A 14,599-nucleotide genomic window follows, 5' to 3' on the forward strand; every position below is an offset into this window, starting at 1 on the left:
TTAGTTCACTGATCCATGACATCATATTTTCTCCATGTTTTCTCTGGTCTGGCTGTGGGGAAGGTAAGGAAAGGAGGTGGACTGAATCACTCGGGGTGCATTCATATTCAGAGCTCGCTGGCTAACCAAGGCTGCAGGCACGTAGACACCCTGGCAGGTACATAGACAGGCTGACAGACAGGTATACACACAGGAAAACAAACAGATTGATAGATGTATTGGCAGGAAGACAAATAGACTACTAGCTGGCAGCGAGGCAGATAGAGGTAAATGGACCTGGTGACTGACTGACAGACAGACAGACGATCATTGACAGACAGACAGACGATCATAGACACAGTCAGACAGACGATCATAGACACAGACAGACAGACAGACGATCATAGACACAGACAGACGATCATAGGCACAGACAGACAGACGGACAGACGATCATAGACACAGACAGACGGACAGACGATCATAGACACAGACAGACGGACAGACGATCATACAGACAGACGGACAGACGATCATAGACACAGACAGACGGACAGACGATCATAGACACAGACAGACGATCATAGACACAGACAGACGGACAGACGATCATAGACACAGACAGACGGACAGACGATCACAGACAGACGGACAGACGATCATAGACACAGACAGACGGACAGACGATCACAGACAGACGGACAGACGATCATAGACACAGACAGCGGACAGACGATCATAGACACAGACAGACGGACAGACGATCATAGACACAGACAGACGGACAGACGATCATAGACACAGACAGACGGACAGACGATCATAGACACAGACAGACGGACAGACGATCATAGACACAGACAGACGGACAGACGATCATAGACACAGACAGACGGACAGACGATCATAGACACACACAGACAGACGGACGGACGATCATAGACACAGACAGACGGACGGACGATCATAGACACAGACAGACGGACGGACGATCATAGACACAGACAGACGGACGGACGATCATAGACACAGACGGACGGACGGACGATCACAGACAGACAGACAGACGATCACAGACAGACGATCATGGACATGGACAGGTGTACAGACGATCATGGACATGGACAGGTGTACAGCGGCCAGTGGTAGCACTGTATAAGGCAAGGACTTGTGCTGTGGATAGAGGGTCTGCAAGGTAGAGGCAGAGCAAGCATCACTACATTCAGGGAGGACAACAGGGTAAACAGGTACTACACTTCTGTATTTGACTAACTTGAGGTGGCATAGAGTTTTGGATAACAACATAACTGTAACTACACTAAATACAGTGCCTTGCGAAAGTATTCGGCCCCCTTGAACTTTGCAACCTTTTGCCACATTTCAGGCTTCAAACATAAAGATATAAAACTGTATTTTTTTGTGAAGAATCAACAACAAGTGGGACACAATCATGAAGTGGAATGACATTTATTGGATATTTCAAACTTTTTTAACAAATCAAAAACTGAAAAATTGGGCATGCAAAATTATTCAGCCCCTTTACTTTCAGTGCAGCAAACTCTCTCCAGAAGTTCAGTGAGGATCTCTGAATGATCCAATGTTGACCTATATGACTAATGATGATAAATACAATCCACCTGTGTGTAATCAAGTCTCCGTATAAATGCACCTGCACTGTGATAGTCTGAGGTCCGTTAAAAGCGCAGAGAGCATCATGAAGAACAAGGAACACACCAGGCAGGTCCGAGATACTGTTGTGAAGAAGTTTAAAGCCGAATTTGGATACAAAAAGATTTCCCAAGCTTTAAACATCCCAAGGAGCACTGTGCAAGCGATAATATTGAAATGGAAGGAGTATCAGACCACTGCAAATCTACCAAGACCTGGCCGTCCCTCTAAACGTTCAGCTCATACAAGGAGAAGACTGATCAGAGATGCAGCCAAGAGGCCCATGATCACTCTGGATGAACTGCAGAGATCTACAGCTGAGGTGGGAGACTCTGTCCATAGGACAACAATCAGTCGTATATTGCACAAATCTGGGCTTTATGGAAGAGTGGCAAGAAGAAAGCCATTTCTTAAAGATATCCATAAAAAGTGTTGTTTAAAGTTTGCCACAAGCCACCTGGGAGACACACCAAACATGTGGAAGAAGGTGCTCTGGTCAGATGAAACCAAAATTGAACTTTTTGGCAACAACGCAAAACGTTATGTTTGGCGTAAAAGCAACACAGCTCATCACCCTGAACACACCATCCCCACTGTCAAACATGGTGGTGGCAGCATCATGGTTTGGGCCTGCTTTTCTTCAGCAGGGACAGGGAAGATGGTTAAAATTGACGGGAAGATGGATGGAGCCAAATACAGGACCATTCTGGAAGAAAACCTGATGGAGTCTGCAAAAGACCTGAGACTGGGACGGAGATTTGTCTTCCAACAAGACAATGATCCAAAACATAAAGCAAAATCTACAATGGAATGGTTCAAAAATAAACATATTCAGGTGTTAGAATGGCCAAGTCAAAGTCCAGACCTGAATCCAATTGAGAATCTGTGGAAAGAACTGAAAACTGCTGTTCACAAATGCTCTCCATCCAACCTCACTGAGCTCGAGCTGTTTTGCAAGGAGGAATGGGAAAAAATGTCAGTCTCTCGATGTGCAAAACTGATAGAGACATACCCCAAGCGACTTACAGCTGTAATCGCAGCAAAAGGTGGCGCTACAAAGTATTAACTTAAGGGGGCTGAATAATTTTACACGCCCAATTTTTCAGTTTTTGATTTGTTAAAAAAGTTTGAAATATCCAATAAATGTTGTTCCACTTCATGATTGTGTCCCACTTGTTGTTGATTCTTCACAAAAAAATACAGTTTTATATCTTTATGTTTGAAGCCCGAAATGTGGCAAAAGGTCGCAAAGTTCAAGGGGGCCGAATACTTTCGCAAGGCACTGTACATAGGTATTGGGGAGACTTATTGTAAACCTTGACCTTGTGATTTGTGGTTGCAAGATTTGTTTTAGATTGGTATTTCCTATACAGGAAAGACTGTAGGGTAGGCCTATGTTGCTTTTAACAAACCTTGCCACTGTAGTTTTATCATTGGTTTAAGATGGTGAATTTTCTTCCTGTAGGTATTGGGATGAGTTCTCAAAAGTAAAGATCATGAATGGCACAATGCATGGCTAATGTTCCAAACAGGATGTGTTTTGTATTTTTTTTAACCCGGGGGCATATGAAACATCCTTCTTACATGTAACCTTAAAATTGTGAAATTCTTCTTCTTTAGCCACCTTTGGAGAATACTGTATTGCAGTAGAATTGGATACTTTGTTTTCCCTGGTCTATTGGGAGTATATGTCTGCAGTAGGAGCTTGTACAGTAGCTGCCTGTCTGTAATGTAGGGGGAGACTAGGGATTGGGAATACAGCATCACCAACCAGAGGCTAGATTCCAGTGAACATAAATCAAATCAAAATCAAACAGTATTGCAGTGTGCTGAGTAGTAGTACATCGTGGTGGTAGACCAGTATTAAGTGGTCAGATAGAGTCAGTCAGCAGCTCCACACAAGCAGAAGATGATAAAGCTCTACTGTGCACTGATACACTCAAGGTCTATACATTTCACATGGGTTGACAGGGATACCATAAGGAAGAACTCCTATCTAATCCAGAACTGCTGTTATGTTTTAATTTAATTTGTCTTGGTTTTGATCAGAAACTGGCCAGATTGACCCAGTCCTCATAGAGAAGTACAACACTCCAGGGTTTGTGGGCTGTCTGTCCAGAGTTAATTTCAACAACATCGCCCCTCTGAAGGCAGCACTGAGGTCTGGCATCGTCGCCCCGGTGACCACCCAGGGCATTCTAGTGGAGTCAAACTGTGGGGCGTCTCCTCTCACGATCTCACCAATGGCTGCTGCCAACGATCCCTGGCACATGGACTCAGGTACAGTAAATCATTGTGTATTTATCTATCTCCTTTGATTGTCCAGCCAATGGAACCATTTATTCATACAGTGTCATGGGATTCTATTCTTGTGGTTTTACGTCTTGTTCCATCTTGAATACTGCGTTTTTACGGTAAGCACTGTAAGGCCGTTAGTGTGTATAGTAGATGAATTGTCAGCGGTTAACTGGCAGCACCAGCGGTCCACTCAGTTCTCCAAAGAGATCTGATATTTCATTGTAACGTCAAGCCGTTATGTTTAATGGTGGTATTTTTCTTCTCCTCCAGCTATTGTACCATTTAAACCCATGTGCTGTTTAGCTCCTGCGGATTGCTCTACAGGGTGGTTATTACTGGGTCAGTGTATTGATCCTGGGCGAGCTTTTCCAGATACATGAGATATATTGCTGGGAAACACAAGATCCATCTCCTGCCTGCTCTGAGAATGGTCTGCTCTGTACTAGGGTATGAACTCCATCTCTCAGTGACTATGCTGTATGTTTAACCTATGGAGGCATATGTGAGGTTTCAATAGGTCAGATAAGTCATTTTAGTGATACTGCTTTGGTAAGGATTAATATTAACAAGTTCAATTATCTTACAGCTAGGCCTAATGGAAGTAGTGGGTTGATCTTTTCAGTTATTGATTTTTACACCACTGATAGTAAAAGACAAATAGAATTTTAGATGAAAAATTAGAATAAGAGGGAGAATCCTTTTATCATTTGATCTTAGCCTTGCATAAGCTCCCTGTGAGAGGCATCTGCGATCCCTGCCCTACTGTATGTGTGTACATGTGTGTATGTGAAAATAACAAAAAACTAAGTATTTCGTGACCCAGTACTTGCACTAGATTTTTCCCCTACTAGATCTGATTTTGCTGATTAGCTACTTTATTGAAGAAAAATGTACTTACTGTGACTGAGATACAGTTTTGCAGGTTGCAGGCCGATTTTGCAGGTTTTCCTACTTACAAAGCATGTAGTCTGTAATTTTGATCATAGGTACACTTCAACTGTGGGAGACCGAATCTAAAACAAAAGTCCAGAAAATCACATTGTATGATTTTTAAGTAATTCATTTGCATTTTATTGCATGACGTAAGTATTTGATCACCTACCAACCAGTAAGAATTCCAGCTCTCACAGACCTGTTAGTTTTTCTTTTAAGAAGCCCTCCTGTGCTCCACTCATTACCTGTATTAACTGCACCTGTTTGAACTTGTTACCTGTATAAAAGTCACCTGTCCACACACTCAATCAAACAGACTCCAACCTCTCCACAATGGCCAAGACCAGAGAGCTGTGTAAGGACATCAGGGATACAATTGTAGACCTGCACAAGGCTGGGATGGACTACAGGACAATAGGCAAGCATCTTGGTGAGAAAGCAACAACTGTTGGCACAATTATTAGAAAATGGAAGAAGTTCAAGGTGACGATCAATCACCCTCGGTCTGGTGCTCCATGCAAGATCTGGGGCATGGGGCATCAATGATCATGAGGAAGGTGAGGGATCAGCCCAGAACTACATGGCAGGACCTGGTCAATGACCTGAAGAGAGCTGGGACCACAGTCTCAAAGAAAACCATTAGTAACACACTACGCCGTCATGGATTAAAATCCTGCAGCGCACGCAAGGTCCCCCTGCTCAAGCCAGCGCATGTCCAGGCCCGTCTGAAGTTTGCCAATGACCATCTGGATGATCCAGAGGAGGAATGGGAGAAGGTCATGTGGTCTGATGAGACATAGAGCGTTTGTCTAAACTCCACTCGCCATGTTTGGAGGAAGAAGAAGGATGAGTACAACCCCAAGAACACCATCCCAACCGTGCAGCATGGAGGTGGAAACATCATTCTTTGGGGATGCTTTTCTGCAAAGGGGACAGGACGTCTGCACCGTATTGAGGGGAGGATGGATGGGGCCATGTATCGTGAGATCTTGGCCAACAGCCTCCTTCCCTCAGTAAGAGCATTGAAGATGGGTCGTGGCTGGGTCTTCCAGCATGACAACGACCATAAACACACAGCCAGGGCAACTAAGGAGTGGCTCTGTAAGAAGCATCTCAAGGTCCTGGAGTGGCCTAGCCAGTCTCCAGACCTGAACCCAATAGAACATCTTTGGAGGGAGCTGAAAGTCCGTACTGCCCAGCAACAGCCCCGAAACCTGAAGGATCTGGAGAAGGTCTGTATGGAGGAGTGGGCCAAAATCCCTGCTGCAGTGTGTGCAAACCTGGTCAAGTACTACAGGAAACGTGTGATCTCTAAATGCAAACACAGGTTTCTGTACCAAATATTAAGTTCTGCTTTTCTGATGTATCAAATACTTATGTCATGCAATAAAATGCAAATTAATTACCTAAAAATCATACAATGTGATTTTCTGGATTTTTGTTTTAGGTTCCGTCTCTCACAGTTGAAGTGTACCTATGATTAAAATAATTACAGACCTCTACATGCTTTGTAAGTTGGAAAACCTGCAAAATCGGCAGTGTATCAAATACTTGTTCTCGCCACTATGTGGTTGTCCCACCAAGCTATCTTAATTGTAAATCGCTGGGAAGATATTTTTGATGTAGCGATTACATGGACAAGGTGTATGAGTTGATATATAAAACAATGCAAGTTTCAAGACTTCATGCTTTTCAGCTAAAATTATTGCACAGAATCAATCATCGCAGCCCTGCAGATTTTGTTGTGAAGATACAGAATCAATAGACAATTTGTTTTGGTATTGCACTTAGGTAGCCTGTTTCTGGTCTCAGGTTCAGGAATGGCTGAAAATGCACAACATTTATCAAAAATTGACCTTAGAAATAGTATTGTTGAGAGATCTGGTCAGTCAATTACTAATATACTAATACTCGTAAAAAAAAGTATTTACCTTCAACTCACACTCTGTGGGTTCTATTCGATTAGATAGATTCAAATTGTATGTTAAACATCACAGCATAGTTGAAATACAGTGAAGGAAAAAAGTATTTGATCCCCTGCTGATTTTGTACGTTTGTCCACTGACAAAGAAATTATCCGTCTATAATTTTAATGGTAGGTTTATTTGAACAGTGAGAGACAGAATAACAACAAATAAATCCAGAAAAACGCCTTGTCAAAAACGTTCTAAATTGATTTGCATTTTAATGAGGGAAATAAGTATTTGACCCCTCTGCAAAACATGACTTAGTACTTGGTGGCAAAACCCTTGTTGGCAATCAGAGGTCAGATGTTTCTTGTTGTTGGCCACCAGGTTTGCACACATCTCAGGAGGGATTTTGTCCCACTCCTCTTTGCAGATCTTCTCCAAGTCATTAAGGTTTCGAGGCTGACGTCTGGGAACTCGAACCTTCAGCTCCCTCCACAGATTTTCTATGGGATTACGGTCTGGAGACTGGCTAGGCCACTCCAGGACCTTAATGTGCTTCTTCTTGAGCCACTCCTTTGTTGCCTTGGCTGTGTGTTTTAGGTCATTGTCATGCTGGAATACCCATCCACGACCCATTTTCAATGCCCTGGCAGAGGGAAGGAGGTTCTCACCCAAGATTTGACGGTACATGGCCCTGTCCATCGTCCCTTTGATGCAGGGAAGTTGTCCTGTCCCCTTAGCAGAAAAACACCCCCAAAGCATAATGTTTCCACCTCCATGTTTGACAGTGGGGATAGTGTTCTTGGGGCCATAGGCAGCATTGCTCCTCCTCCAAACACGGCGAGTTGAGTTCATGCCAAAGAGCTCCATTTGTCTCATCTGACCACAACACTTTCACCAAGTTGTCCTCTGAATCATTCAGATGTTCATTGGCAAACTTCAGACGGGCATGTATATGTGCTTTCTTGAGCAGGGGGACCTTGCGGGTGCTGCAGGATTTCAGTCCTTCATGGCGTAGTGTGTTACCTATTATTTTTTTGGTGACTATGGTCCCAGCTGCCTTGAGATCATTGACAAGATCCTCCTGTGTAGTTCTGGGCTGATTCCTCATCGTTCTCATGATCATTGCAACTCCACGAGGTGAGATCTTGCATGGAGCCCCAGGCCGAGGGAGATTGACAGTTCTTTTGTGTTTCTTCCATTTGCAAATAATCGCACCAACTGTTGTCACCTTCTTACCAAGCTGCTTGGCGATGGTCTTGTAGCCCATTCCAGCCTTGTGTAGGTCTACAATCTTGTCCCTGAGATCCTTGGAGAGCTCTTTGGTATTGGCCACGGTGGAGAGTTTGGAATCTGATTGATTGATTACTTCTGTGGACAGGTGTCTTTTATACAGGTAACAAGCTGTGATTAGGAGCACTCCCTTTAAGAGTGTGCTCCTAATCTCAGCTCGTTACCTGTATAAAAGACACCTGGGAGCCAGAAATCTTTCTGATTGAGAGGGGGTCAAATACTTATTTCCCTCATTAAAATGCAAATCAATATAACATAACATTTTTGCATGCGTTTTTTGTGATTTTGTTATTCTGTCTCTCACTGTTCAAATAAACTTACCATTAAAATTATAGACTGATCATTTCTTTGTCAGTGGGCAAACGTACAAAATCAGCAGGGGATCAAATACTTTTTTCCCTCACTGTATGGTGCGTAGAAATCCGAAGAGGGTGGCCAGCAGAGATGGGTGGGATGAGCTGAGGGTTGTGTTGTGGAACTGGAGACAAGTGGACGTGGAGTCGCTGGGTGGGGGATAGAATGACGGTCAAGGATAAAAGTTTTTAAAAAGTCAAAACAAACCAAAAAGTATGTTTGAATGACACTGACAGGCATTGTTGTTACAGCGAATGCCTGTTTGCCTGAGGTGTTTGTACACATGCATATACACGCATTCAAACGTGCACATTCACACATGTAAATAGTGCCATACATATTCAGTTGGCCTTGCTGTTATGATTTTTGTTGTCCTTGATATCTTGTTTTTTGCATTGTTTTCTGTGGGGGGGTCTTGGAGGGCTGGTGGCCTGGTGACCTGGCAGTTGGGGGCTTAGTCCGAGGGCTGATAGTAGAGGTCGACCGATTATGATTTTTCAATGCCGATACCTGATTGGAGGACCAAAAAAGCCGATACCGATTAATCGGCCAATTTTAAAATAAAAAATTACATGTATTTGTAATAATGACAATTACGACAATACTGAATTAACACTTATTTTAACTTAATATAAACATTTAAATCAATTTAGCCTCAAGTAGATAATGAAACATTTTGGTTCAATTTGGTTTAAATAATGCAAAACAAAGTGTTGGAGAAGAACGTAAAAGTGCAATATGTGCTATGTAAGAAAGCTAACGTTTCAGTTCCTTGCTCAGAACATGAGAACATAGATTAAATAAAGGTTTAAAAAATGTTAAATAAAATAAAAATCGGCAAATCCACGCCCAAAAATAACGATTTCCGATTGTTATGAAAACTTGAAATCGGCCCTAATTAAATCGGTAGACATCTAGCTGATAGTTCTGGTTCAGGTCCCCATTTTTTTACCTTGTGGAAGATCTGTTGACGTGCCCTTGAGCAGGACGTTGACCCTGGTTGCTTCTCTGGATGGGACTCTGTTAGATGACTGAATGTAAGAAATATCATTTTTAAAACAAGTCCCTCTGGATAAGAGCATCTGCTAAATGACTAAAATGTGTTTTTTGCACGGATTCTGCAGGATCCACTCAAATGGACTAGTGCCCACAGAAAAAAAAAAGAGTAGACTGCACCTTTTGACTCTGAGCCCACTCCTACTTCCCCCATAGACTCACATACTGTGCATATACTGCATGCTATACACTCAGAGTATACCAAACATTAGGAACACCTTCCTAATATTGCGTTGCGTACCCCTCCCCTTTTTCCCTCAGAACAGCTTCAATTCGTCAGGACATGGACTCTACAAGGTGTCAAAAGTGTTCCAAATGGATGCTGGCTGATGTTGACTCCAATGCTTCCCACAGTTGTATCAAGTTGGCTGGATGTCCTTTGGGTGGTGGACCATTCTTCATACAGACGGGAAACTATCGAGTGTGATAAACCCAGCAGCATTGCAGTTCTTGACACAAACCTACCATACCCCGTTCAAAGGCACTTGTGTTTTTTGTCTTGCTCATTCACCTTCTGAATGGCACACAATCCATGTCTCAATTCTCTCAACGCTTAAAAATCATTCTTTAACCTGTCTCCTCCCCTTCATTTACACTGATTTGAAGTGGATTTAACAAGTGACATCAATAAGGGATCCTAGCTTTCAACTGGATTCACCTGGTCAGTCGGTCATGGAAATGTTTTGTATACTCAGTGTACATCTCCTGTCCAGTTGTTTTAATAGATGTCAAAATGTGCCAGTTTACAATTGACATATTCTGTCTCTAAAACATGTGACCGCATTTACATTTTTTTTAGCTTGTTGGATTATTTTGGGGCAGAGATATTTTGTTGCTGAGATTTTGTTTTTGTTTACTTTTTCAGCTGGTGCTGTATTCCCATTCAACGAGGAAAGAGTTAGCCGGGATGGAGTTGATCAGAACTCTGCAGTTATCGGAGGTGAGTAGGAGCAGTAACCAACTCGCTGACTATACAGGGTTGTTGATGTTTTTAAAGGTCATGTTCCTCATAATGTCCGTTGTACTTGCAGGTATCATTGCTGTGGTCATCTTCACCATCCTCTGCACCCTGGTGTTCTTGATTCGCCATATGTTCCGTCACAAGGGCTCCTACCACACCAACGAGGCCAAAGGGGCGGAGTCTGCGGACTGTGCCGATGCAGCCATCATTGTCAATGACCCCGCCTTCACAGAAACCATCGATGAGAGCAAGAAGGAGTGGTTCATCTAATCGGACATTCACATTTTGGTACTGGGCAGAGGTGTGCCCATTGCTCTTCGCTGTGTGAAGGCAAGGCTTTCTTTGAGGGATGAATGATGTGTCATTGTGGACTAGGGAGATGTCCCCTTGGACTAGATGTGTGCTTTGGCTGGCTTGTCTATAATGTATTTACATTGAGTGAGGAGTTTTGTCAACATGATATCAGTCATTCACATGGAGCCATTATTTCAATTACTGCATCCACTGAACTGAGAATGGGGGAGATTAAATTATATAACTTTTTTATTTATTTTTGCATTACAGTTGATATGTCTTAATGATTTGAGCTTTGATTGTAGAGATGTTTATGCCTGCATTTAGTGGGTCAAGCACAAACTGTATACTTATTTCCTTTGCTGCCAAATGAGACGACTATTCCTTCACAGTTTAAAAAACACAAGGTTTATGTCAGACATTGACATTGTATTGTAATGTGCTAATTTGATTGCACTGCAGTCCTTTGTGTGTATAATACAATGGCATGCTTCAAGATTATGACATCCCTTCATTGCACCATTCCACACAGTAGCACTTGTATTTCCTCACAAATGTGTCTTTTATCTCGCCAAATTTTTTTTGTACCAAATTATTCAGCGTGCTTTATCTGTTTTGCCCAGTCTTGCTACGTGATGGTTCTTCCTGGAAAGATTGTAATCTGGTATGAGATGACAGTTTCACATTTGGGGACATTTGTAAGGGATTTGCTATGATATTGTTATGAAAAGGTTTATAGCATATCAGTTATAGAAATGACAATATCTGGCTTAACCCAACGTGCCTTCAGGGTTCAGCCACTTAGCCTTCTGTTTTAGACTATTTCATTATGGGCCCACTGACTGTCCCTTGAAACAATATAAATACTAAGGCCAATAGGGATGTATTTATGATGGTTGCTATTTGCTAAAAGGAAAATGAAAGAACATGGCTTAAGTTCAGCTGTCCCCATGGACAGTGATACACTACAGTAATGGCCAAAAGTTGAGAATGACATTAATTTTCACGAAGTTTGCTGCTTCAGTGTCTTTAGATATTTTTGTCAGATGGAATACTGAAGTATAATTACAAGCGTCAAAGGCTTTTATTGACAATGACATGAAGTTGATGCAAAGAGTCAAAATTTGCAGTGTTGACCCTTATTTTTCAAGACCTCTGCAATCCGCCCTGGTATGCTGTCAATTAACTTCTGGGCCACTGATGGCAGCCCATTCTTGCATAATCAATGCTTGGAGTTTGTCAGAATTTGTGGGTATTGTTTGTCCACCCGCCTCTTGAGGATTGACCACAAGTTCTCAATGGGATTAAGGTCTGGGGAGTTTCCTGGCCATGGACCCAAAATATCAATGTTTTGTTCCCTGAGCCACTTGGCTATCACTTTTGCCTTATGGCAAGGTGCTCCATCATGCTGGAAAAGGCATTGTTCATCGCCAAACTGTTCCTGGATGGTTGGGAGAAGTTGCTCTCAGAGGATGTGTACCATTCTTTATTCATGACTGTGTTTTTAGGCAACATTGTGAGTGAGTCCACTCCCTTGGCTGAGAAGCAACCCCAAACAGGGATGGTCTCAGGATGCTTTACTGTTGGCATGACACAGGACTGATGGTAGCGCTCACCTTGTCTTCTCCGGACACGCTTTTTTCCAGATGCCCCAAACAATCGGAAAAGGGATTCATCAGAGAAAATGACTTTACCCCAGTCAACAGCAGTCCAATCCCTGTACATTTTGCAGAATATCAGTCTGTCCCTGATGTTTTTCCTGGAGAGAAGTGGCTTCTTTGCTGCCGTTCTTGATACCAGGCCATCCTCAAAGTCTTCACCTCACTGTGTGTGCAGATGCACTCACACCTGCCTGCTGCCAATTCCTGACCAAGCTCTGTACTGGTGGTGCCCTGATCCTGCAGCTGAATCAATTTTAGGAGACGGTCCTGGCGCTTGCTGGACTTTCTTTGGCACCCTGAAGCCTTCTTCACAACAATTGAACCGTTCTCCTTGAAGTTCTTGATGATCAGATGAATGGTTGATTTAGGTGCAATTTTACTGGCAGCAATATCCTTGCCTGTGAAGCCCTTTTTGTGCAAAGCAATGACAGCACGTTTCTTTGCAGGTAACCATGGTTGGCAGAGGAAGAACAATGATTCCAAGCACCACCCTTTTGAAGCTTCCAGTCTGGTATTCGAACTCAATCAGCATGACATATTGATCTCCAACCTTGTCCTCGTCAACACTCACACCTGTGTTAACGAGAGAATCACTGACATGATGTCAGCTGGTCCTTTTGTGGCAGGGCTGAAATGCAGTGGAATTTTTTTGGGGGGGATTCAGTTCATTTGCATGGCAAAGAGGGACTTTGCAATTAATTGCAATTCATCTGATCACTCTTCATAACATTCTGGAGTATATGCAAATTGCCATCATACAAACTGAGGCAGCAGACTTTGTGAAAATGAATGTGTCATTCTCAACTTTTGGCCACAACTGTATACATGCTCTTAATTAATACCTGAACTTGTATGGCTTTGTTGGCATCATGTGGTACTATGTAATATTTTACTGTATATGATTGTTAGAGTACAGTGAGGTTTAATGTCTACTAATTTTATTTCCTTATTTTCAGAATGCCCCACAATATTAAACGGTTCTCTCTTACAAGTGCCAACAAGACTCAAGTATGCTTTCTATGTCAGCCTTTCCCACGTTAAGATGCTCATATTCACATCATGTGGGTTGAGTATTTAGAGTGGCATAACACAGACAACACAGTGTGTGCTCAGAAGACAAGAACTGGGGGATTCGAGAAGCTAAGGGGAATGTAGACAGCATGAGAGAGAGTAATGAAAACCTTTGCAATGAACATGAAATTATTAGCGGTTACTGCATTCTGCAAACTGAAGGCATGCCTCCTTACATATGTCAGCATTCCACATGCCCACAGCAATTTTGCACCACTTATTATTTGGTAATTGTGTCATTGTTTGTTTGTTGTTGATATTTTGTCATGTAGGCTATTATGAATCAACACAAACCCCTCTGCATCTCACAAGGGTACAGTTTGGCTTATTGTTGTAAAGGGGAGCAAAACCTTGATTGTGCTTCAGATAGTTTTGCTCATTTGAATATCACAAACTATGTGGTAATAGTCAAGTTGCAACTGTATCAAAGTTTACTATTTTGTAAGCTAAAATAATCAGAGGACAATTACTGTAGAGCAACACTATGACAAAGCATGAGCTCACGTCAGATTAACACTTCAATATTATAGCATACTGATAATGGATACACTATTTATGTTACTGATAACCACTTGTCAAATGAACAATTGGCGTTTGATTACAATTTTTTACTTTCATTAGCAGCATGATATGTAAACTAAAACAGTACCACATTGCAGTACAATATATTTTACATGAATTACTTGGAAATATTTTGTATGTTTCTGAGGGATGATGTGCAAAAGCCTTTTTATAATATTTTAATTTTTCATTACAATTAAATGCCAGTTTTCTTTAATTCTGTGTGAAAAACAAATAGTAAAAAATTGTATTTTACAGTGGCTTAAGATCATGTCCCCCAAAATGCATTTAATTTGTTACTTATGTTCAGTATTGTATGTTAGGCTTGAGATTGCATACGTAATGTGATTTTTGTCTTAATATAAATCATTAAACAAGCCTTGCCATACAAAGAGTGTGGTTGCTTTATCATCAGATGCCTCCCCATCAGAACCTTCCTCTCCCTGACATTTATGGTAGACACTAGCCTGGTCCGTCAAACTATAGTGGACCTATCCTTTTGGGGGCCCTAAGTGAGATTTGGTTGGGAGGGCCCCCACCTCACAGTAAAACATTTTAGT

The 14,599-nt window shown here is 42.1% G+C and overlaps 1 protein-coding gene across 1 annotated transcript in view; it reads left to right on the plus strand.

Annotated features, from left to right (window-relative positions):
* LOC110530370 (contactin-associated protein-like 2) overlaps positions 1-14,431 on the plus strand; it is a 79,018-nt gene extending 64,587 nt beyond the window's left edge. The window contains exons 23-25 of the mRNA XM_021613365.3: positions 3,697-3,927; positions 10,357-10,431; positions 10,523-14,431. Of these exons, the coding sequence (XP_021469040.1) occupies positions 3,697-3,927; positions 10,357-10,431; positions 10,523-10,722 (506 nt within the window). The 3' untranslated portion in view covers positions 10,723-14,431. The remainder of the gene's footprint in view (positions 1-3,696; positions 3,928-10,356; positions 10,432-10,522) is intronic.
* Positions 14,432-14,599: the final 168 nt, after the last annotated feature.

The sequence above is a fragment of the Oncorhynchus mykiss genome, chromosome 8, assembly GCF_057628025.1.
Source record: "Oncorhynchus mykiss isolate SJ-2025 chromosome 8, ASM5762802v1, whole genome shotgun sequence".
NCBI lineage: Eukaryota > Metazoa > Chordata > Actinopteri > Salmoniformes > Salmonidae > Oncorhynchus > Oncorhynchus mykiss.